Below are 25,466 nucleotides of genomic sequence, written 5' to 3'. Positions count from 1 at the left end.
CTCTAGATGGTACTATGAACCAGAAATACAAATACAAAAAGGTTCCTGTTAAATCACATCCTCTATCAAGTTCATTTTGTTCATTCTATGGTGTTCTCTTGCTACTTATTCTTTAATACTTTTGTGAAATGGCATTGTCCTGTTTTTGAGGCTAACTCCAGCTTATCTTAATAATGGTCAAGTGCCACACAGACCATTCTAAATAATTCATAAGCTTTGCAAATGCAGAATCACAGAGATAGCCATAACTGCACTGTACCCTGAATCGTGTCCACCTTCTCCCCAAGTGAAATTTTAATCCAAGGCATCCTGAATATCCTACTTTTATAAAGAGTTTCTGCTTTTTTTTTTTTTAAGATTCTAATGTTGTCTTTGGATGTCCCTTAGGCTTGGAAAACAATTTGCCTGCAGAGAAATATAAAATGACTTGAATATTGTAAACTAACATTACAAAATATATAAAGTCAAAATTTGTTATTAATAGCCCTGAAAACTCAGAGATCTTAATATTCTTCTTGCTCTAATTAACTCCAAATATTAAAGAAATAAATCTGGTAGGTCTATTCCACGTGGTGAATTGGGGTGGAGAGGGCAGAAAGAACTGGTAATCAAGAGCAAACAATTTCAAATTGGGGTCTGTTTCAGATAAGGTTATTAAGTGCCCATCAATGGATGAGTGGATAAATAAATTATGGGACATACAATGGAATACTATCCAATGATAAAGAATAATGATGAATCTGCACAACATCTCAGAACATGGATGAATCTGGAGGACATTATGCTGAGTGAAATAAGTCAATCACAAAAGGACAAATATTGTACAAGACCACTATTATAGTCAAGGAAAGTTTTACAGAGAAAGAACATTTTTTGATGGTTAGCAGGGATAGGAGAGGGAGAGGAAAGAAAATCACTAACTAGAGAGTAGACATGTGTTAACTCCAGTGAAGGGAAAGGCAGTACACAATATGGAGAAAGTCAGCACAACATGACCAAGGCAAAAGAACACACTGAGAGGTACACAAGAATAAAAGGCAACAAAGGTAAATACTGTAACATATAAATCCTGCAACAACAGTAATATAATTTATGAGTAGATACATAGGTAGATATGTGTGCTGAATAGGTATGGGAGGGCATATGGGAGTATATCCATGTGCATATATAGGTTTGGCTGTGGATATTTCTACATACATATTTGTATGTGCTGCATGTATATTCATATATATAGAATAGAGCAAACAGGAGGCACAGCACAGTCATGGAAACATCCCAGGCATAACCAAACACTTTGTAGGACTGAGTTACTGGGCTTGAAGGCTAAGCACCATGGTCTCAAGGGACATCTAGGTCAACTGACATAACATAGTTCATAAAGACAACGTTCTACATCCTACTTTGGTGAGTAGCATCTGGGGTCTTAAAAGCTTCCAAGTGGCCATCTAAGATACAACTATTGGTCAAAAGAACTAGATAGTGCCCAGCTACCACTACTGACTACTCTGACCAGGATCACACTAGAAGGTCCTGGTTACAGTGGGAAAAAATTGTACAACAAAATACAAATTCATAAAAAAAAGACCAGATTTACTGGTTCAAGAGAGACTGGAAGAACCGCCGAGACTATGGCCCTTAGATATCCTTCTAACTTGGAACTGAAGCCATTCTCAGAGATCACCTTTCAGCCAGATAATAGACAGGCCTATAAAATAAACAACACTCACGAGAAAAGTGTTCCTTAGAGCAATCATCTATATGAGACCAAAAGGGCAACGTCTGCCCAAAAGCAAAGATGAGAAGGCAGGAAGGGGCAGGAAAACCAGACAAATGGAAATGGGTAACTCAGGGTGGTAATGGGGAAGGTGCTAACACACTGCAAGGATTGCAACCAATGTCATGGAACGATTTGTGTGTAAACTATTGAAGGGAAACTAACTTGCTCTGTAGACTTTCACCTAAAGCACAATTTAAAAAAAAGAACTCAACAGCCATTCTATATAAAAATAAAGGTTATTAAATATTTTTGGAAAATAAGCATGTTTATTTTTTAATAATCAGATCCTGGATAAACACAAACATTTCCTAAGAGTTCCCCCACCACAAAATCCAATGCTTCAATTTATGTATTAATAGGTTGTATTTTGCGACCCACATTTCCCACATACTGACTCCAAGTTTCATGAATGTAATTGTTTTAAAGATTATGTTTTCTGAGGAATTCCTCAAATATCGTATCACTACTTTGCTATGTATGGAATAAAATATTTCCTGGCGAAATCTACAAATAGCAGATATTTTTCAAGATTTTTAGTGAGGATTTACTTTTTTATTTTTCAGAGATCGTATCTGAAATATGGCTCAGAGTGACTTCCTCTACCCAGAGAACCCAAGGAGGAGGCAGGAAGTAAACCGTCTTCACCAGCAGCTCCTTGATTGCTTATCTGACAGCTTCCATGTCACCAATAAGCTGATTGGGGTTCTAAACATGCACTTGGGATGCAGCCTTGCCTCGATTGAGATGAAAAGAGATGGAACCATCAAAGAAAACTGTGATATCATCATCCAGGCCATGACGACAATTCAAAAGGAATTGCAAAAGGTAGACGAAGCACTAAAAGATAAACTTGAGCCAACCCTTTATAGAAAGCTTCAGGACATTAAGGAAAGGGAGTCAGAGAAAATTGCAATAGTACAAAAGGTTATTTCAGTCATCCTGGGAGAAGCCACTTCTGCAGCCAGTGCAGTGGCTGTTAAACTGATAACCTCAAATGTCACAACGGGCATAATTAACAAGTTGGTCACTGTTCTAGCTCAAATTGGTGCCTCTCTCCTTGGGAGTATTGGAGTTGCTGTTCTTGGCCTTGGCATAGATATGATCTTCTGTGCTATCCTGGGAGCAGTGGAGAAAACACAGCTTCAAGCAGCCATCAGAAGTTATGAGAAGCATCTGGTAGAGTTCAAGTCAGCCTCAGAGAACTATCATCATGCCATTACCGAAGTCACCAACACAGTGAAACACCAAATGAAATGAACACTTATTTTGTCACTGGAGAATTTTTCTGCTTTCTTCTCAGTAATAGTGTTTGCTTCCTTGAATAGGTTCATTTTTTTATGCCTCCTATATGGGCATAAAATAGGGTTAATAGTTTGGAAAAGGGGGTCTGACATGCTAAAACTAAATGACTCTGGAGTGTTTTTTTTTTTTAAATCAACAACCAGTGCCTGGATTAGTTAGCACTAGATCCTACAAGGTAAGACATTATGTCGCACTATGTCTTCTCATCCTGCATTACCAGATCAACATTGGGGTAAATGCTATTACGGATCAGCAGGTGTAGGCTTACCCATTCTAACGGCCAGTAAAAATTCTTAAAATATACATTGAATGCGAAGACTTGCATTTCTACCACCATCTTCAGACATCATTTAGTTCTAAGGGGACATACTTAGTAAATTCCAGCTAGACATAGTCCTGGAACTTTGAATGGAACAGAAATACAACTGGATTTTTGAGCATCAGAGTAAATCCAATTTTCTGTAAACTAGCAGATATTAAACATTGGTTAGTACCATCAATATGCTTCATCAATGAAAAGAGGCAGTCGTTCTATAACCTTCTACTAGTTACACACCATAATCTGGATGGATTTAAAAGTTACAGATAAAAACATAAAAGTTGTTCCTATAATTGCAACCAACTCTGATTAACTTGTGGAGTGATAATTAAATATCCGTCAAGTGAATGTTTTAATACTCTGGAACTTTTAAAAACAAAACAAATAAATCCAATGCATATATGTACAAAATGCATTTAACATACAGGTGAGACAGTCCCTACTCTTTAAGAATGTCATTTAAAGTAAAGTCATCATTTATCACCTTGTAAGTTTTCAGAAAAAGAAAATAGTTTTATTTTTCACACTAGCAGGAAAGGAGGCAGTTGCCTTTGCCGTATGAAGCTTTTGGACCCGTTTCATTAATTCTCTAGTTTCAAGAAAACTCAGAGGCTATGGAGGCCTGACGGTACAGCTGAATCTTAGTGCGGCTGCAAGTGTTTATTTTCTAAACGCTTTAGCAACTAGTAACTCCCAATTGAGCTGCTTTTAGGTTCTACTCACAAAATTATTAATATGCTGTTGATGGAAGAATGTGTTCGTTATAGTTGACTGTTGCACTGAAGTACTAGCAATTTCTTGAAATAAAAAATGTTCAGCATATTTCAAAAGTTAAAAAGCTAAATGACTTTAATTTTTCAAATGTACTCTTTTGAAAATGAAATCTTTCTCGCATTACTTAATTAGTTGCAAAACATCACAATTTAGTTCACTTAAGTTATTATTATTTTGCTTATCACCTGGTTTTATAAGCTTCAAACTATGAGATTTTGTTATTGCTCTTTCAGGAACTCAAAATTCAGTTTAAAATCATATCAAATAAAGAATTCAAGACAAAGGTTAGTTTAGGTACAGGACTTATACTGCTAAGTGCACATTTAAATATTCTGCTGTTCTAGGGTAAAAACATCACAAAGTTCTAGTAAAGAAAAAAGAAAGGTTTTATTCAGCCTATGTTGAAAGAGGCAAAAGTAGGAAACGGACAAGCAGGCTGCCAGAGCCATGTCTGCCCAAGTCCAAGGAATATTACAGAATAGGCAAAATTGGGAAAACGGGCAAGCATGCTGCCACAGCCATGCCTGAGTCCAAGGAATATTAGAGAATAATCGGTATATGTTAACATTACAAATGGGTAAAATCATTGAAAGCTTCACCTTTTCACAGATTGGCTAAAAACTGCCAAATCGCCGTGATTCTACATTTTGAATCCTTTCTTAATAATCATTGGAACTACAGTCAGAAAGGTCTTTGTTGGTCCAACAAATCTTACTACTCAGTAAACGCTAACAGCAAAGGTTTAAGAGTGGAAAGTATGCGGTCTTCGGTGCTGTTTATGTGAAAGGTTCCCTAAAAACATTTTCCAAGATTGTCCTAGGTATTGTCTTTATACCTCAGAGCCCAGTTGCCATGTCCCTGTAAATCCCTGTCCATCCTTTTGAGTCCAGCTCCAGCTGGGTCATTGTTGATACTCAAAGACAGGGAATAATGGCTCCAATACTATCTCCTAAATCACTGCTAAAAATTAATATGTATCCTCATCAATATTTTGAATTTTTTTCATTGATAGTTAGAATCGGCATATATCTAACTTGTTTTCCTATGGGGGTACTCAGTTTAAGGTTAGAAATAACACGTATGCCCTTTTAAGAGAAGAATTTTTTTGTTTTTTTTAATATTGGAACTTACCCATAAGAAAAAAAATGAGGGGAGGAGTTTCAGGGAATGTTAGAAGCAAAGAAAATGACAAAAGACTAGAGATAACTGAATAATCCAATACTCATAGTGACATCATAGACGACTTTGGGCTGGTGAAAAGACCAGTTGGTAATCGATATACATCGACCTCGTCATTCGTAAATTTAAAAGTGACTGCACATGTATCCCCTCATTTCCTCTTAAAAAAATACTACTGCAGATTAGCAATCTGGAACCCGAATATGGGCACTGACTTGTTCACATCTACAAATGCGGAACGTCTATAAGCCATTACCGAACTCAGGCACCCACATGGGATAACCTGGCCATAGCAAAACACACCAAACAGTCACAAGTTAATACTTCCCAAAGGACCACACCGCCACGTTCGTAATGAGAATCAGGAAAATCCGAAACCTTGCACAATTACCAGAATACAGAAACATCGCAAAACACATCCCTATCTTTAACGTACAGTCTACCAGGAGGCGCGATATACGGTGCTCCCGGAAATTAGGTCAAGATGCATGGGAGAGGGGTCGGAACAGGGCTCCTGTCAGCCAATCAGATATCAGCCTTTCTTCCTGGTTCTGATTCCTATTGGACTTGGGAAGTGTCATTCTACGTGGAGTCTTTGGTAATGCATCAAGGAGGCGGGCTCTTAGCCCAAGGTCAACCAATTCGGTATTGTATTGGACAGGAAAAGACTCTGGTCGTGGTGTTTTTGGGTACTCTCTATGGTTCCACCAAACGGAAACGCTGAGAGACTATCGGCCCGAAGGGATAGGAAGTGACGTAGGAATGGTGGAGGGGCGCGAGGTTTCAAGATGGCGGTGGCTGAGTGGCTGACCGAGAGGCAGGGGTGAAGGCCCCTGCAAAGCAAAAAAAACTGGGAATCGTCCCCGCCCCGCTTCTCGCAGTACCGGGATCCCAGGAGAAGTGTGAGTGTGCAGGACTGTCCTACTCCGCTTCTTCCTCTGGCCTTTCCCTTTCGGGACCCGGCGTCGTTGCCTCAGGGATTCCAGGCCCCTCTGTCCTGCTCTTTCTCTCTGCGGTTGGAGTCTCCTGGGTCCCAGACTGGGGGCCCTCCGGGCCCGATGTGGCGCGGCGTGGCGTCCAGCGGTTAAGCGGCTGACATCGCCCGGGTCGGTTAGCGCCGTTTCCTGTGCACGTTGACCGATTGCCTTAGGGTTGACGTCTAGTACCTCGAGTCAGGGTCAACCGTCGCTGTGGTTTCGACAGTTGCTTCTGTTGTTGTCCCCTTTGGTAGATGTGTACTCCGTCCCATTGCAACCTCTTTGGCTGTTCAGAGTTGCGCATGGTTTTGTGGCCTGATTTCCCGGCGCCCTCTGCTTTCAGACAAAAAAGTAGTTTGTAGCCTAGGGCTCCATTGTAAAGATTGTAATTGGAATGTTTTTATGTTTCATTTGTGGGAAGAGAAAGGTCATAACACGAGCCTGAGGATAATTAGGAAAGAAAAAAAAAAAAAAAACAGGCCATCAAGGATATGAGGGGTCATTTTGCTCGTTCTCGTCCCCACTCCCCCAGTTTTTCTAAGAAATACTGACATGCTAAATTAATTGCCACTGGAAAATCTCTGAAGCATCTAGCATAATCGGGGCAGTTGAACACTTACTGAAAGAGATGTTAATTGTAATCAGCTCGTCTGACAAAGCCTTTATAAAGGTAGGAGAGAAAATATGATCCTACTGTCTACCAAAAATTTTACCTCATGAGCTTCCCTTTCCCATCCTTTAACGGTGTCTACTTTCAAAAGGGTGGAAATTTGTCAACGTTTATCACTGTAAAGAGTAAGTTTCAAAAAGATCTCATTCATTCGGAATAATGGGGAAAAAGCAATAGAATAGTGTCTTAAATTAATGAAATCGTTGGCTTACAAACTATTTGCCTTCAAACACAATTAGCCTCTTCGGGTACTTTTAAAAAATACAAATCAGGAGTCAAGTCAGTACTTGTAAGAAAAATATATATCTTAATAAATACTGAAAATTATGGAAGCTCTCTCAACATAATACTAATTTTGAATATTTGTGTTTTTAGTTATGTTTTAAATTTTTACTTGAGAGTTAAGAACTATATTTGAATTAAATATGCTTAAATTACTGTCTTGGAGGTTTTGGGAATTTACAGCATACATACCGAGAAAAACCACGGAGTGCAGCATGGATGAACTATTTGTTTTTGAGCGCAGATTTTATTACCCCCATTCCCTTTTACTTCGTTTTTCATCCTACACATGAATAAAAGGAGCATGTACGAAAAGAACTAGCGGCTTCTCATGTTGGTGGTTCGTGCCATATTGTTGAAGCGTTTTCTGGTTGATTTTTTCAACTGACGGTAAATGCTGTGATCCATAACAAAAAAATTACATTGGTGATTTAGCGATATCTAAAATGAGCTTCAGACCCATTACCTTTCTAAAGAATAATAAAGATCTAATTTTGGGTGGCCAAGAAAGTTGAGGCCGTCTTTCTTGGACACTGACATCAAAACTAGGGAAAGAACAAGATCTCCAAAACTTATTAATCAACGAAGTGTTTCTTGTCAGAGATGTGTGAACTCCAGGAGGAAGAAGTCTTATGGGAAAAAATAATCTATTTCTTTGTCTTTGCAGGTTTTTTTTTTTTTTTTAAATAAACAAGTAAATCATACAGATTATCAACATGGGACGAAGATCTACATCATCCACCAAGAGTGGAAAATTTATGAATCCCACAGACCAGGCCCGTAAGTGTCCATTAATGTGGAATGATGAAGCAAAGATTAAGGAGTGGTAAAAAATCATAGTATCTGTATTACATGTTCCAAATTTCAGTGATTTGCAGTGTAGGAAATCGGAATTTTGAACAAGTTAGTTTTGCAAACTCTTGTTGAGTATTATGTGGTTTCTTTTTCCTTCAGATTCATAATTTTTTTTTAAGGAACTTAAAAATGTCTCAAAACATTCTTTATTGTGACAATCCGAGGGGCGTTATTGGCATGTGGAGTCCTTGGGTAGTGCAAACGGTTAACGCTCTCAGCTGTTAACCAAAATGTTGGCGGTTCAGATCTACCCAGAGGTACCTCGGAAGAAAGGCCTAGAGATCTGCTTCCCAAAAATCAGCCATTGAAAACCCTGTGGAGCACAGTTCTACTCTGGCACACCTGGGATCGCCATAGTCGGAGTCAACATCACAGCAACTGTTCGTTTTTTATTGACGTCTAGTGTGAGTAGAGGCTAGGGATACTGCTACAATATCCTACAGTGCACCAGACGGCCTCCTACAACAAAGAATTACGTAACCCCAAATGTCAGTAGTGCCAAAGTTGAGAAACCTTGTTATCATTATAAAAACTCAGATAATATATGTTTTCCTGACTTAAAATAAGGAAATTAAGGTCCTTTCGTAGTTAAAATTGTGTTAAATTAATGAGAATGCTAATGTTTAAGATTTGAAAGTTTTATTATCTCTCCTTCTCTCCCTTTTAAAGGAAAGGAAGCCCGGAAGAGAGAATTGAAGAAGGTAGGATTTCAGACACATCTTACACAGCTTATAGGTGTTGTTTGACGTCTTGTTATTTGGGACTAATGAATTTCCAAATAACATTTCCAGTTATTTTCCAAATAAGATACTTTATGCTTCTTACAACAAACCATAAAATTTACTAAGCCAAAATACTGAGAAACTGAACTGAAATAGCTTTTGTAGATAAGCTCATGACAGGTTAGAACCATATTTTTTAAATTTGATTGCCTTTTCTAGTGAGCTAAATACTTTTGAAATTTTTTTTTAAACTTTTTTGCTATTTATTAAAGCAACTGCTTTGTTAAAAGCTGCAGAATTAGTGAGTAGAAATAAATATAATGTTAAATAACTTTGTTAATCAATTTTCCTACTTAGGTAGCTATTGCATTTGTAGCAAAGTGCTTCCCAAGAATAAGAAAGGATTTATTTCTTAGTATCATGCTTTAACACATTGAGGAAACGCAGACATTTAATATTTTTCTATCATGTTTTCTTGTTTCATTGTTTAGCATTAAATCCTACAAAACTTTTCTCTATAATTTTAGAAATTAGCTGCAACTTTTGTTTAAAAAATAATTTTTTAAAGGGTCTGCTAAAGATTTCACAAGATTAAAAAAGATACTTCCCTGAAAAAGCACGTCTAATAAGTAACATTTCTCTTTCTGATAAAAGTGGAAACTGTAGCTGTTTCTGGTGATTGAAACAAATGATCAGAAACCAAAGAGAAGATCACAATTCTGTTTAAGTCGATTCTTAAAGCAAATTAAAAAGTCATGAACGTCCAACTTCTGAACATCCTCTTTCATTTTTCCTAAGAACAAAAAACAACGCATGATGGTACGAGCTGCGGTTTTAAAGATGAAGGATCCCAAACAGATTATTCGCGACATGGAGAAATTAGATGAAATGGGTAAGAATTTGTAAAAAGGCTAGATTTTATTACAGGTATAACAGTCTAATACACACAGGGGCAGGCAGGTAATGAATGAAGCAGTGTAGTCATGAGAAAGAAAAGCATGATGGCGTTTGACACTTGGCTCTAGTGTCAGGGAGACAAAGGGGAGTGCTAGGAGGCTCGTGTACTGGAGGTCTCATTTCCAAGAATAAAAGGCTCATTTCCAGAATAAAAGGGAAGCCCTTATTGAGCTTGGGCTAATCATTGTTAGGAAGTAATGAAAGCCCATTTTGACCAACTCACTCTTTGAGAGAATCTTAAAGGCTGGTTTATGAAATCACCTTGGGTTTTTTTTGTTTGTTTGTTTTGTTTTGTTTTTTAATGTTGGCAACTACTATGTAAATCTAAATATTAGACGGCCATGAATATGAGGCAATTTCCTATTTTTCTAATGAGAAGATCCAAAAAGATACTTGATCATTTAGTAAAGATACTGAAGAAATCATCAAATACTTAAAATCAAATTATATAAATATTACAGTAGGATTTTTCTCCCCTTTTTCACATTTCATAAAATACTTTAATTTCTTCATATGCATCTTTAGTGTCACTGCTTTGTCATTACTGAAATCACGTGTGATAATGGCATGTTATCTTTCCTTAATCTAAGTTGCTTGATAATCATCTGTATATTGCTTCTGCTGGAAATTTTATCCCTACCCAAAATACCTATTTTGATAACATTAGAACATTTGTTTGTTTAATTTGTTCTTTTATTGATGGAAGGTTTCAGACATGCAAAACTAAAATAACGTACTTAACTCCCATGTGCTCTTCAGCTGCCAACTTTTTGCCAGTTTTGTTTCTTCTGCCCCCTGCCTCCTTTTTTTAATTTCATTTTAAAGTGATCTTTACAAGTTTTGTTTACAAAGATACCGGAACAGGTTCAGTGATTTGCCCCAAAACACAGAGATAGTAAAAGAAGTACAGTGGGACCCCTTGGTGATACGTTAGGTCATGTTCAGAAGCTGTCCATCATGTAAAATGTGGCGTCAGGGCATTAGAAGGTTTCTGAAATAATACGGAGAGCCTGTGCAGCAAGCCTGGCAAGAGATGAGTCAGGCCGTGTGATCCCAGATCTTTCTGAGTTCAGCTGTAGCTGGTTCCAGTTGTTGCTTCTCATCTAAATATCAGTGGGGACAGTTGTTGTCCCTAGGGTATCATGCTATCACCTATTAAATAACCCAAAATTAATTTGTTTTAAAAGTGGATAATAGTAATAACTGAGACTAACTGAACCCTGCTATGCACCAGTTTTTTTTTTCCATGTTAACTCGTTTTGCCCTCAACAACCTTATTGTCCCCATTTTACAGATGAGGGAACAGGTACAGAGAGATAAGATAAAGTGGCAAAGCTGCAATTAAAACTCAAGCACTTAACACCTTTCTTCATTATGGTGTGCTTGAAATAGTATATTGTAAGAATGTACCTTCTGGATTTGAGTAAATCACTAAGTTAATAGTTAATAGGATTTGGGTAAGAAGGTAATTAAACTTGTTATTCTTCAAAAAGAAACAAGAAGGGAACATTTCATCAGGGCTCTAGTTAAAATTTATAAAACTCAAACTAGTTTAAGCAGAAAAGAATCTACAAATTGGGAAATACCAGAGGAAAGCTGGCCTTGGAAACCAAGATAACATCATCAGAACTTTCCATCTGTCAGGTGTGCACTTTGTGAGCTTCATTTGGCATACTGCTTATGCAGTTATGGTCATAAGTAGGATGGAAGTGTGGAATTAGTGGTGGCTGAGAGACAGCTCTAGGGTTTATTTCATCCCTACTTAACACCTCCAGAAAAGAATGTGTGATCTTTCCTCCCACGTCTACATTTAAAATTCTAGAGAGGAATCTGGTCTCAGTTTGGATCATAAGCCAATTGATCTCTGAGCCCCTTAGAAGGGGCTGAGGGGGCTATATTGACCAGGCAGGCCTGGGATTTGTGCTTATCCCTCTTGGGGCAGGAGACCTGAAATTGACTCCATGCTAACACACATCATCAGTTGGGGAGAGAAGGGTTGCCCAAGAGCTTGTCAAAAAACATGGGATATTATAACAATCAGGCAAGACCACTCACTAGAAAAGGGCATGATGTTTGGTAAAGTGGAGGGTCAGTGAAAACTAGGGAAACCGTCCATGAGATGGGTTGACACAGTGGCTGTAACAGTGGGCCCAAATACCAAGGATTGTGAGGATGATGCAGGACTGGGCAGTGTTTCATTCTGGGTCATTAGGAGAACCACCTCAGTGGCTACTGACAACAACTATAAAACTAATAGTGCCTGTGGTGGAGTCAGACACTGCTGGATATTTCATTATGATCGCATTTAGTCATCAGAGCTTTATTGTGAAGGAATTGATAACCCCCTTTTCCAGATAAGGAAGCTGAAGCTCAGAGTCCAGGTAAAGTGTCCGTGTTCTCAGAACTCAATGACAGAGCCAGTATGCAAACTCAAATCTGTCTTAACAGAAACCTCAGCATATCAGATTTTCAATATAGAGAAGTAAAAATTGATTTTTATTATACTAATGATGGAGTGAATTAGGTAACATTTATCAGAAAGTAAAATCAATGGCTATTTTAAAAGGGTAGAATTTTAATAACTTGATCTTTTGAATAAAAGTGAAAAAAGAATGTATTAGGAAGGAACTTATAAAGAGGTTTGTGTTAAATTATATAACCTATTATTACATAAATGAAGTGATCTTTTTGTGTGTCTCATTCTCTTACCTGCTTTTCCCCCTCAGAGTTTAATCCAGTGCAACAGCCACAGTTAAATGAGAAAGTGCTGAAAGACAAGCGTAAAAAGTTACGTGAAACCTTTGAACGTATTCTACGACTCTATGAAAAAGAGAATCCAGATATCTACAAAGAATTGAGAAAGCTAGAAGTAGAATATGAACAGAAGAGGGCTCAACTTAGCCAATATTTTGATGCTGTTAAGGTAACTAAGTTTCTTTTGAAAGAAATAAAATGTTATTCTGAGATTTACTCTTTAAAGTTACTGGGAGAATTATGTTGAACCTGTTACTCTTGGTAATTTTTTAAAAAACTAAACACCTACCTTATGAGTCAATTCTACTTCTAGGGTATATACAAGAGACATGAATTCATCTGGTAACACAGTAATGGCCAAAAACTGAGAGCAGTTTAGGTATTCATCAATAGGATAATGGATAAACTTGAAAAAAAACCAAGGGCACTGCCATAGAGTTGATTCCAACTCATAGCAGCCCACTAGGACAGAGTAGAACTGCGTCATAGGGTTTCCAAGGTTGTAATCTTTAGAGAAGCAGACTACAACATCTTTCTTCAGTGGAGCGGCTGGTGGATTCAAACCACTGACCTTTCGGTTAGCAGGTGGGTCCTTAACCACTGTGCAACCAGGTCTCCTTAATGGATAAACAAATTATTTATACAGTGGAATACAACTCATCAATAAAAAGGAGTGATCTACTGATACCCAGAATAACATGGATAAATCTTAAAAACATGCTGAACTTCTTTTTATAGTTAGTGCTCTATTTGTATGAAATTCTGTAGCAAGCAAAAGTAATCTGTGGAGGAAAATGTAATAGTGATTGTCTCAGGATGGGGTCAGGAGTTGACTGGGAAAGGACAGGAGTGACCTTTGTTAAGTATATGCATGTTTCAAAATTCATTGAACTTGTACATTTCATCATGAATTTTAACTCAATTTAAAAAATTGTAAAAACACTAGTGGTATAATTTTTTTGTGAAGTAAGTAGTATGGGTCCCATCTTACAGATAAGGAAACTGTAGGCACTTGCTCAGTGTCATACAGCTGATACATAGCAGAGATGCCACCCAGGCAGACTAATTTAGAGCCCTAGCCCTTCACCACATCTTTGTTGATATGTAGTATTCTTCTCTGTTACCCAGAATGTTAAATATGGTGGCTTTGGTACTAGGTACTTTAACAGTTGGACTTCTCTAAACAGCGGCTATTTCAAATCATAACCCAGAAGAATCAGTTGATAATAAGGGGAGAGAAAAACAGTTGGGTTTTGGTTCTTTTCAAAGAGATAAAGATTTCTTTCAATGTTTTTTCAGTCTTTGGAAGTATTGAGACTTTGTATTCTTGTTTTTACATGCTATTTATGTTACAGAGAAAGTAAATTCAGATTCTGAAACAGCTGGCATTGAATTTTTAGTGTTGAGCTTATGAATACTCTTATCATACTATTGAAAAATTCTCTTTCAGAATGCTCAACATGTGGAAGTTGAGAGTATTCCTTTGCCAGATATGCCCCATGCTCCTTCCAACATCTTGATCCAGGACATTCCACTTCCTGGTGCTCAGCCACCCTCCATCCTTAAGAAGACCTCTGCCTACGGGTAAGGGAACATTATCATAATCTAATAATATTTATTAAAAGTACCTTTTGACTATCCAGGGCTGAAATTAATGCAGTAGGAAATAAAAGACTGAAATAATAAATCCCTTGAAAATTGTTTAGAAGAGGAAGTAAATACCTTATTACTGTTACATAATTACTGTAAAATTTTATTTACAGACCTCCAACTCGGGCGGTTTCTATACTTCCTCTTCTTGGACATGGTGTTCCACGTTTGCCCCCTGGCAGAAAACCTCCTGGTCCTCCCCCTGGTCCACCTCCTCCTCAAGTCTTGCAGATGTATGGCCGTAAAGTGGGCTTTGCCCTAGATCTTCCCCCTCGTAGGCGAGATGAAGATATGTTATATAGTCCTGAACTTGGTAAGGAATGACTATATTCCTTTTGCTTTTATTATCTTATCGCTGTCACTTTTTATGTTGACCCTGTTTGACATGTTATTCACTATTCTCAGAACTCAGGAAATAAATGAAGGTATCATATAGACTTGCATGTACAAATGGATAGATCATAAGATTTACCCAAGTGAAACCGTACATAAGGAAGTTTAGAAATGTGTGTTGTGCTTTAATTTAAGCTTTCCTTAAAGATGGTACTGCCTTAGTACTAATTTCTTAAGACTTCGATACCTGTTGCCCTTTCAGCTTTATTGTCATCAGATTAGGGTGTCATTGTATACAGTCAGTAGGATTGTGTGTGTGTGTGTGTGTGTGTGTGTGTGTGCGCGCGTGCGCACATGTACACATAATTTGTAAATGGAATTTGTTTCAAATATGAACACTTCCAGAAATTTTTTAACAGTAAGTTATATTCTGAGTTAAACAGTGAACATAATATTTTTCTGTATTTCTGGGTACCATGTAGTGGAGGATGCAAACATACTACTACTTCCATGCCCCTTTCCCCTTTCCAGCTCAGCGAGGTCATGATGATGACATCTCTAGCACCAGTGAAGATGATGGCTATCCTGAGGACATGGATCAGGATAAGCACGATGACAGCACTGATGACAGCGACAGTGACAGATCAGATCCAGAGAGTGAGGGGGATGAGTTTGTGCACCGCGATGATAATGAGAGAGACACCAATGAAGAAAAAAAGTCAGGTACGTACAGATGAAAGTTCATGGTGTTGATCAATAGCACATAAACTAATGTTCTAATTTATTGACAGACCTATGAAAGTAATTGTAAGCTTCTTGAAAACAGGGACTATAGTTCTATTCATCTTTAAATTTCTAGAATTTCAAAGATTTTGAAATGTAGTAAGTACTCAATAGATGAAAAAAATTGTCTAGGTAATAAGTCTATGTAATAAAGTCTACCTTCGGGGGGAAAAAAAAAAACTATTCAACAGCATAAAGGTGTACTATCCAGAGGTATGTTTATAAAAGAAAGAATAACCACATGAAAATATTGAGAAAACCAAATTATGTTGGGTTGTTTTGTTTTTTAATAAGTCTACTTAAATAGCTATATTCAAAGCCCTTTGATTTTTCTGTGTTCATGGTATTCTATATGGACTAGAACCATAATTAAAATTCAGGTACACTTATAAGTGGAATGTGATGATTTAATTGAAACATATTGTGTCCATAGTTAATTTTGTATGTTTATTTGATTATTACAGATTCCAACTGAGTTACATATACTTTAAAAAGGTGGTCACAGCATTCATTCTTCAAGAAAATGTTAAGCATTTGTTAAAGAACTGTAATAGGTACTGAACAATACAAAACAGTTCTATCACACCTCACTAGTTTTGGAGCTTCTTTGGGACTGTTTTCATAGCCTACAGCACAGTCTTTAGTATTGGTACTGATGATAAATTTTTCTCCTGATATTTCTTTAGGAATCATGTGGTTATAAATCAATAAAGTAGTTTAAAAGGGTGCATAGAGGGGGCTGGTAACAAAAAAATATAGAGGACTCTGTGTGGGAACTAGTGCTAGAAAGTCATTCGAGCACAGCAGCTCTATTTCTAGGACTGTGTGGCCTCTTAACTGCTCCATTTTTGTCTTTTTCTGCAGAGTGGTTTTTCTTATTATACCACTTTTTATGCAAATAACACATGCCTTTTGCATTTGTTTGCCAGCCACACACCCCTCCCCAGGTGTTTTCCTAAGTGCACTATGCTAATTTTTTTTTTTTAACAGCAACACGTTGAAGAGGATTGGCAAGTCCGCTCTTACGAGGGTGCCTCACAGGGGAAGGGCAGGACCGGCAAACAAACACAGAGGACGTGTGTTATTTGCATAAAAATGCAGTATTCATCAGAACACTTGCTGACAATGGCTGCCCTTTTTGATTTATGATTAGCCATTCATTCAGCTAATACTGAGTTTTTACTACATGCAAGGCATTTTTCTAGGCACTAACAATAAATACGGGTAAATAAAACTTAAGATCTTGCCCACATGGAACTTATATCCTGTCTTAGTTACCTAGTGCTGCCATAACAAATGCCACAAATGGGTGACTTTAAAGAACAAATTTATTTTCTGACAGTTCTGGGAGCTAAAAGCCAAATAAGTGTCTCGGCCATGTCAGTTTCTCCCGTGATCCTGTCTTTGTTTATGGTGTCTTCTGGTGATTGTTCTTTGTTCCTGACTCAGAAGTGATTAGGTTTAGAACCCACCCTGCTCTGGTGTGATGTCATTAACATAAAAGAAAGCCCTATTTCCAAACAGTCGTGTTTACGGGTACAGGGGTTAGGATTTTAATACGTATTTTGGGGGTAAACAATTCACCCCATAACATTCTCTTGTAAATATTTATCCATCTGAAAATGCCCCTAATAGTACACCACTAGGATGGGGTTTATAGCATATAGCCTAGTGGATAGTCTTAGTCAGGTTAAGAAGTTCTTTTCCTAATTTGCTAAGAGATTTTATCATAAATGCTTTTTAAGCATCTGTTGGGATGTTAGTAGTTTTTCTTTTCAGTTTGTTTATTGTAGTGAATTACATTGACGACTTTTCTAATGTTGAACCATCCTGCATTTTTGAGGTCAAGCCTGGATGCTTATGATATTTTTTTCTTTTTTAACATTATTCGATTCAATTTGATTATATTTTAGTTGGGCCAGTGGTTTAGTTTAGTATCAGGATTATGCTAGCTTCATGTGTTAGACAGCATTCCATCTTTCCATATGCTCTTTAACAGGACATATCTGTAACTTAAGGGTTGAATTGCCTTGTAAAATTATTTAGGTCTGGTGCCCTTTAAGGAGTAGAATCTTTGACTACCTTTTTAGTTTTACGTATTCTGGTCTTACCATTTTTTTTGCCAATTGTAATTTATATATTTCTAGAAAATTATCTATTATTTTTATTTTGGTTTTCAGTCTTATTGGCATAAAGTTGTTAATAGTATTCAGATTTTTAAATCTCTTCTATACCATATATTTACCACTAGGTTGACACTTCATTTACTCTTCTGAAATGTGGCTGTCTCTTCCTGTGCTTATCATCTGCCAGAAGCGGGCAGCAATTGTAGTGTTTATTATATGACAGGCATTTACTGAGTTTTGTTGATTCCCCTTAGGTCTGAGTGTGCGATTTGCAGATATGCCTGGGAAATCAAGGAAGAAGAAGAAGAACATGAAGGAGCTGACTCCTCTTCAAGCCATGATGCTTCGAATGGCAGGTAGGGCACGGGGAGGAGCCATCACCTCTCAGTCCTCGAATGGCAGGTAGGGCAGGGGGAGGAGCCATCACCTCTCAGTCCTCGCGTGGCAGGTAGGGCACGGGGAGGAGCCATCACCTCTCAGTCCTCGAGTGGCAGGTAGGGCAGGGGGAGGAGCCATCACCTCTCAGTCCTCAAATGGCAGGTAGGGCAGGGGGAGGAGCCAGTCACCTCTCAGTCCTCGAGTGGCAGGTAGGGCAGGGGGAGGCACCATCACCTCTCAGTCCTCAAATGGCAGGTAGGGCAGGGGGAGGAGCCAGTCACCTCTCAGTCCTCGAGTGGCAGGTAGGGCAGGGGGAGGTACCATCACCCTTCAGTCCTCGAATGGCAGGTAGGGCAGGGGGAGGTACCATCACCCTTCAGTCCTGAATGGCAGGTAGGGCAGGGGGCGGAGCCATCACCTCTCAGTCCTCGAATGGCAGGTAGGGCAGGGGGAGGAACCAGTCACCTCTCAGTCCTCAAATGGCAGGTAGGGCAGGGGGAGGGGCCAGTCACCTCTCAGTCCTCAAATGGCAGGGAAGGCAGGGGGAGAGGACCCAGTCACCTCTCCGTCCTCGAATAGTAGGGAAGGAGGAGAGGAGCCAATCACCCTTCAGTCCTCAAATGGCAGGTAGGGCAGGGGGAGAGGAGCCAGTCACCTCTCAGTCTTTCCTCGAGCCAGTGGCTTCACAGGCATTTTCACATTTAGTGTCTCAGCGGCTCTGAAGGAATAGTAAGTCCTTGTTTTACAGCGTTGAAGATGTTAAGGTAGGTTGTTCAAAGTTACAGCTAGTAAGTGTTTAAGCTGGTATTTAAATCCAGGTGTGTCTTGTTCTAAAACCTGGCTTCATTCCACTATGCTACACCAGCATCGATTAGCAGAATGCTATTTGGTTTTTCCACATCTAAGTATTTTATTAAAGAAGACTGTTAATATTAAGAAAGCATTGAGCATGTGTCATCAGGCATTGCTGTTCTATGGGCTGTAAAAATTGAATCAACTCCGTTTACCTGGTGTGAAATTTTTTCAGGTCAGGAAATCCCTGAGGAGGGACGGGAGGTAGAGGAATTCTCAGAAGATGATGATGATGATTCTGATGATTCTGAAGCAGAAAAGCAATCACAAAAACAGCATAAAGAGGAATCTCTCGCTGATGGCACATCTGCTGGTTCCTCACAGCAGCAGCCTCCTCCACAGTCTGTTCCTCCTTCTCAGCTACAAGCACCTCCCATGCCAGGACCACCTCCTCTTGGACCACCACCTGCTCCACCTTTAAGGCCACCTGGACCACCTACAGGCCTTCCTCCTGGACCACCGCCAGGTAAGTACTTACATAATGTAAATAAATGTCAGGTTTATTCAAGTCAAATGAGGTTAGAGAAGCGAAGTCATTCCAGGAAATGGGATACATTGTATTGATGTTTTTGTTTCCTCTTAGTGGAATTCCCTAAGAAAGAAAGATTATCAGAGGATAACTGAAATGTATTCATTTCTAAAGCATTTGTTTGCAACTCAGAGTGCTTCTGACAGCCACCTGTTTTTATCCAAGTTGTTTCTTTTTAAGGATTCTGCAGTTCTGATTATAGCAGGCAGAAATTTGAGCAGGTAACTGGGGCATTCTTTAGTAATCCTCTTTAGTATGATAGGTTTTCCCAGTTCTCAGTTGGTGTCAGGTGATAGTAGGGCACAGTTAATTCTGTCTCATGATCTTAGGTGAGGAATAGTAGGATATCAGTATCATCTTCACAGTTAAAAACAAGGAGATCAGTAATTTATCAAGTCTTCTGCTTGGAGGTTTAAAAAGCTTATTCGCGATTCAAACCATCATACAGAAGCTTTTTGGGCTATTTATGACTTTGGTCCTTCATCCTACAAGCAGTCAGCTGAGTTCATCCTTTTCTGATTGGTGCAGTACCAAATTACCTACTTTCCCCTGTCATTTCCAGTGGCCCTTGTCTGTTTCTTAATGAGTTTCCAGGGTGTCCTTAAAGCACCCTGCTTTATATTCCATTTTCAGTTTATACTGGAACCATTTTAGAATTCTGATCTTTGTACATTTTCACCCAAGCAGAGCTGTGATTTAATATGCTTTTTGTCAGTGCTGAGAAAGAAGAGAAATGATCCCTAACAGATTCAGTACCTTGTCTTCTGGTGCAGGTATTTGTTGATTGAATTCTGTTTTCACACATTTCAGTCAGTTTTTGAAGTTATTAATCTGGTTTCACGTTAAAGTGATAATTCAAGCCATATTTGAGTTATCTTTATACCACAATTATTACTTCTTACATATTTGTTTGACATTAATTTATCATTTTTCTCTTTTCAGGAGCTCCTCCATTCCTGAGACCCCCTGGAATGCCAGGACTCCGAGGGCCTTTACCCCGACTTTTACCTCCAGGCCCACCCCCTGGCCGACCCCCAGGCCCACCCCCAGGCCCACCTCCAGGTCTGCCTCCTGGCCCTCCTCCTCGGGGACCTCCACCAAGGCTACCTCCCCCTGCACCTCCAGGTAAACCTTTCAGTTTCTATGACAAAAATTTTAAGTCTGCTATGTATTTCATCTGCTTTAAGGCATTCTTGTACATTTCAGTATCCTGAAATCAAGGGGGTATCTTACAATCCGTGGTGTTTTTTTATTCCTGTTGGCCTGCATTAAAGTCACGTTCTTCCGGAGTGTACACTAAGTCCCTGGGTTACAGACATCAGACTTGTGGACAACTCCTACTTGCGCTTTGATGTTATGTAAATTTACCCTCACTTTGAAACAAGTGAACCAACCCCTACTCCAACAAATTCTTCCTCACAGTCACCTTCACGTGCTGCCTGTGCAGCTTATACATCATTGAATAGGCTTCGAGCCTTTTCTTGCAGTAAAGTGAGACTGAATGAGAACCATATGCACCTGTTCTGACTTATCTACAAATTCAACTTAAAGTCACAGGAACAGATCTCGTGACCCGGGAACTGCCTGTATTTGCATTTCATTCTGCCTCTCATTTGGGGGACTTCTCCCAGCCAGAGATCACTTTGGATTAAATTCTCTGTTAAAGATTTTTTTAAGACTACGTTTGTAATTATGAACTTGTCCTGTGTCTGCATAAGGATCATCTTAAAGTTCATCATCACAGGGGAGATTTTTCCCTCTCCCTCTTCCCATTGCCAAGGTTAAACATGCAAGTTTCTTTGTGGTCTTGTTGTATCTGGCAAATGTATTTCTGGTCACTGCACTGAACGCCCCAATCTAATGTGGAGGCCTTCTTTTAAGTTCCCCAACTTGAACTTTTCTATGTTAGTGTTACATAGAGTAGTTATGTGTCGTTGTGATCATTAGCATCTTTGATTTGATGAAGTACAGTACTTTATATTCAGTCCCAAAAATTACATTTGAAGAAAATTAGAATCAGCATTTCTTGGTATATGGTGATGGTATGCCTGAACCATCAGTAAGACATGCATTCTTTTCCATTAATGGTGACGGATTGGGATCAGTTACATTCACTTATTCCTGCCATGTGGGCAATTAATGACTGACCAGGATTGAAGTTATGTTTTCTGCCCATTGAATACTTTGGTGGAGGAGGGAGGGAGAGGTAGGATGGTGTAGGAATAAGGAAATAATACATGGGATCAACTTCCTAACCTTGGCCTTAATGACGTCTGCACTCTACAGCTAGACTAGAATCTTTAGACAGTTAAATTTGAAGTAATACTTGAAACCTGTTGGTGTTGTCAATTTTACTTTATGTTTTAGAATAGTACATTCTTTAGAGAGGAAAAGAACAGATGGTTACTGTAAATAATACAGATTGAATTATAGTACGGTAATACAGATTACAGATTTTCCTGCAGGTACAAACAAGAATACAGGTTGAAGGTGAATATTGTTTTATAATAAAGTTGTTTTTAATATCCTTAATAGTTACCAGTTGCAGCTGAGTCAGCTCCAACTCATGGTGATCCCATGTGTGTCAGAATAGAACTGTGATCCCCATAGGGTTTTCAGTGGCTGATTTTTTGCAAGTAGATTGCCAGGACTTTCTTCTGAGGCACCTCTGGGTAGACTCTCACCTCCAATTTGAACCTCCAACCTTTCAGTTATCAGCTAAGTGTGTTAACCGTTTTCAGCACTAAATGTTATTAGTTTTTGTGGTGTTCATTCTGCCTGTTTACTTCATTATATAGGTATCCCTCCACCTCGTCCTGGCATGATGCGCCCACCTTTGGTGCCTCCACTTGGACCTGCTCCGCCTGGGCTTTTCCCACCGGCTCCCCTGCCAAACCCCGGGGTGTTAAGTGCCCCACCCAGCTTGATTCAGCGGCCCAAGGCGGATGACACGAGCGCAGCCACCATTGAGAAGAAAGCCACAGCCACCATCAGTGCTAAGCCGCAGATCACCAACCCCAAAGCGGAGATTACTCGGTTTGTGCCCACGGCACTGAGAGTCCGTCGGGAGAACAAAGGGGCTGCTGCCACCGCCCAGAGAAAGCCGGAGGATGATTCTGCTGTGCCTCTTGCCAAAGCGGCCCCCAAATCCGGCCCTTCTGTTCCGCTTTCAGTACAAACCAAGGATGATGTCTATGAAGCTTTCATGAAAGAAATGGAAGGGCTGCTGTGATGGGTTTTGATGCCAGAACAGTTCACATCAGTGGTTTTGACTCTTCTCGTATGCTGTGGGCACTGGAGTAGAAATTTCTGAGAAAGGAGTTTATTTCACCCCATCTTTGCTTTTGTGTTGGAGTTATTTTTAATATTTTCTTGTAAATATTTTGTAATATTGTAGTGAAATGGGTCACGATGTCATTCCCTATTACAAAGCAAGATTGTGGGAAAAGAATGTACAATTCTTTGATTAAACTGATTTCCCACTGACCTCAACTTTGAGTGTTTCATGGAAAAAAATAAATGTTCCACAACAAGATATTCTCTGTTGCTAATAGTGTATAATGTATATCTGTTCTATGGGCAGAAGTTACACACAGCTTCTAAGGAACTATCATTTCTGCTACAGAGAGAATTTTAATGAAAATATGGTGAAGACTAAGTTTTTAAATTTTAAGGAATAAAGAGAAATAATTATTTTTCTTTAGGATTATCATATTGGCATTAGAGAAATTGAAAGGTGTCACATATTTTTGTTCATCTTTTATTGCTTGGAAGGTAGTGGGTCTTATCCATAAAGATAATTTACTTCCTCCAGAGCTTTGTAAATTGATACTAACTGAATGACAAAAGGCTTCTTTTAAACGAGAAATTAGAGAATGAGAAAAGTTTTTTTTCTTTTTTGAATGTTTAACACTACTAATTTGCATTTATGTCATTTTCTTTACAAAGTGCTTTAATAACTAACTTAACCAAGTAATCCTGGGAGTTAATTTTCACAGGTTTTCCCCCATTTTACAGATAAAAGCATTGAATATTGGAGGGCTTATGGTTTACCCAGTGGTGCAAAGGGTGTGTTTCATACACGTGTACACACATGCATACACACACGTATGTATTTGGTTTAGGCAACACACACATATTCTTACTTAAGACTGTATTTTAAATGCCTTTACCATGTGAATCCCATACCATCAAAAACTGGTAAGCGATATCCTAAAATGAGCACAATAATTTATTTCTTTGTAGCCTGTTTCTTTAATGTATTTTTAGATTTTTATTCAGATATTTTGTGTGTGTGGCTTTCTTTGGAAGTTACTTACTCTTTCAGATTAAAGCAACTCTTGCCAGGGAGTCCACAGGCCATTGAAATCAACAGGTGAACTGATTTCTTTGTTTAGGTGCAAGGATGGAATATAGTGAAGTACATCATCTAATCAATGTTATCATTATAGTTTTGCTACAGTTAGATTATTCTCCAGTACTTGGTCTACAATATTTTTACTGTTCTTGCTTGAAATTTATATTCTATCTGGGGGAGATGTCTGTTTGATGTCAATGTAAGGAAGCTGTTGACAGTTTATCATAAAGACATTTCCTAATACTGCTAGTTTTATTTTCTGAAAATTTTTTCAGTGGTAAAATCTGACGCATTTCATCCATCAGCTCCATCTGCAGGAAAAGAGAATCAGTAATTCTGATTCTGGGTAGGCATGTGCTGTGATCATAATTTTTACTTCATGACTTCATAACAATATTTGCTCTGATTTTATCACTGCTATGAAATGTAAAAATCATTTTGAACTTCTTTTACTCTATTCTGCTGAGCTTTAATTAAGTCACTACAAAATGTGAATAAAGGATCATTACAGTAATACCTTTTGCCATGGCATGGAATGAGCCTATAAAGCCCTAATGATACCCAAGGTTCTGATGAGTTTCAGTTCTCATTTTCTGTCTACTGGTTTGTGCTCTTCATTAAAATATCTCCTTAGATATGTGCAGTCCTTGGGTGGTGCAAACGGTTAAGTGCTTGAGTATTAACTGAAAGTTTGGCAGTTCAAGTCCACCCAGAGGCTCCTCAGAAGAAAGGTCTGGTGATCTTCCAAAGGATTACAGCTCCTGAAAACCCTATGAAGTGCGGTTCTACTCACACACATGGGGTCGCCATGAGACAGAATTGACAGCAAGTGGTTTAGGTTTCTTAAAATCAGGTTTTTTGCATACAGGTAATTCTTCAGACAAGAAGATGCCACCATCACCACCTGGTATAGAGCAGCACACCTTGTGTTTTGTCCCTGACTTAAACTGGAGCAGGTCCGATACCTGGAAGTGTTCCTGGGTTTGGGGAACAAGCCTTCTTGAAAGACTTCTGGGGCTCAAAGCTGTAATTGAGCAGAGCTGCAGACAATTTCCACAACATCTAGGTCTAGGATTCAAGAAAGTATGAATGAGCTCTAGTTGTGGGGAAAATGTTATCTTTATACCCCTAGAAGTAAGGGCTTTTGGTTCAGGTTGGAGTTGGCACTTCTGTGAGGCCAAAATAACCACCTCCCTCAGCAAAACAAACACGCTGATTAAGCAAAACCCCTCCTTTCACCCAGTACGTTTGCCCTCTCTCCTATCTCTACTTTCCTTCACAGCCAAACTAGAAGGCTCACTTACAGATTACAGCTGAAATGAGGGGACTCTTGCCCCACCATGCCAAGGCTGGGGTTCAGAACTCACTGGAGGAAGTGTGGTTGCAGCGCAGGTGGAGACGCTGGGTTGTCCGGGCCAGAGCTGGTCCACAACAGCCAATCAGGCAGGATGCCATCCTCTAGTGTGCACAAACCACCACCACTGGCGGTGGGCAGGCAAGCAGAGGCAGCTGGGGCACCACTGCAGGCTTGCAGCCTGTAGCACACGGTGTCCGCATCAGATGGGCCCGCAAGACCTAAATGTCTGGGGAGGTGGTGTGCAGAGGGAGTCTGGGCACTGCTGAAGGCAGGAGGCCTCGAGTGCGGTTTTCCTGTAAGGAGGGCCATAGGAAAGGGGTCACCCGCCCGAGTCAGGGCTGTGAGGTCACAGGAGGACTGTGCGTTCCAGGCGTGTGGACAAGGAAGAGCACCACCTGATGTCTTCATACTCTCACCGCTGACCGGCCATGCTGCAGCTGGAGCCAGCAAGAGCCACCCTTTCCTCCTGCCGTGTCCCTCCAGTGCCCTCCACTGAGAAAGCTTAACATCTTGGGTACTGTACTCCCGGAGAA

General features: G+C 39.3%; 2 protein-coding genes across 2 annotated transcripts; both read left to right on the top strand.

Moving 5' to 3' along the window:
- Nucleotides 1–2,100: 2,100 nt before the first annotated feature.
- On the top strand, nucleotides 2,101–3,113 carry SMCO3 (single-pass membrane protein with coiled-coil domains 3). The gene has a single exon (XM_004387338.2). It carries the CDS (start codon nucleotides 2,357–2,359, stop codon nucleotides 3,032–3,034), a length of 678 nt encoding a protein of 225 aa, XP_004387395.1. The 5' UTR covers nucleotides 2,101–2,356; the 3' UTR covers nucleotides 3,035–3,113.
- Nucleotides 3,114–6,115: 3,002 nt separating this feature from the next.
- WBP11 (WW domain binding protein 11) lies at nucleotides 6,116–24,718 on the top strand. The gene is made up of 12 exons (XM_004387337.2): nucleotides 6,116–6,253; nucleotides 7,948–8,060; nucleotides 8,805–8,836; nucleotides 9,656–9,749; nucleotides 12,541–12,737; nucleotides 14,019–14,152; nucleotides 14,332–14,531; nucleotides 15,083–15,274; nucleotides 17,715–17,816; nucleotides 18,866–19,156; nucleotides 20,162–20,344; nucleotides 22,018–24,718. The coding sequence occupies exons 2-12, from the start codon at nucleotides 7,997–7,999 to the stop codon at nucleotides 22,449–22,451; spliced, it is 1,923 nt and encodes a 640-aa protein (XP_004387394.1). The 5' UTR covers nucleotides 6,116–6,253; nucleotides 7,948–7,996; the 3' UTR covers nucleotides 22,452–24,718.
- The last annotated feature ends 748 nt before the right edge of the window (nucleotides 24,719–25,466 follow it).

The sequence above is a fragment of the Trichechus manatus genome, unplaced genomic scaffold, assembly GCF_000243295.1.
Source record: "Trichechus manatus latirostris isolate Lorelei unplaced genomic scaffold, TriManLat1.0 scaffold00184, whole genome shotgun sequence".
Lineage (NCBI taxonomy): Eukaryota > Metazoa > Chordata > Mammalia > Sirenia > Trichechidae > Trichechus > Trichechus manatus.
The sequence above is the reverse complement of the archived record's forward strand: the minus strand, read 5'-3'. Positions and strand labels throughout refer to the sequence as shown.

Bases quoted from the DNA above. Each gene is read 5' to 3' on its own strand.
- SMCO3 (XM_004387338.2), top strand. From the start codon at position 2,357: ATGGCTCAGAGTGACTTCCTCTACCCAGAGAACCCAAGGAGGAGGCAG.
- WBP11 (XM_004387337.2), top strand. From the start codon at position 7,997: ATGGGACGAAGATCTACATCATCCACCAAGAGTGGAAAATTTATGAAT. The intron at 8,061-8,804 runs GTAAGTGTCCAT...TCCCTTTTAAAG, and splicing joins GAATCCCACAGACCAGGCCC to GAAAGGAAGCCCGGAAGAGA. The intron at 15,275-17,714 runs GTACGTACAGAT...GATTCCCCTTAG, and splicing joins CAATGAAGAAAAAAAGTCAG to GTCTGAGTGTGCGATTTGCA.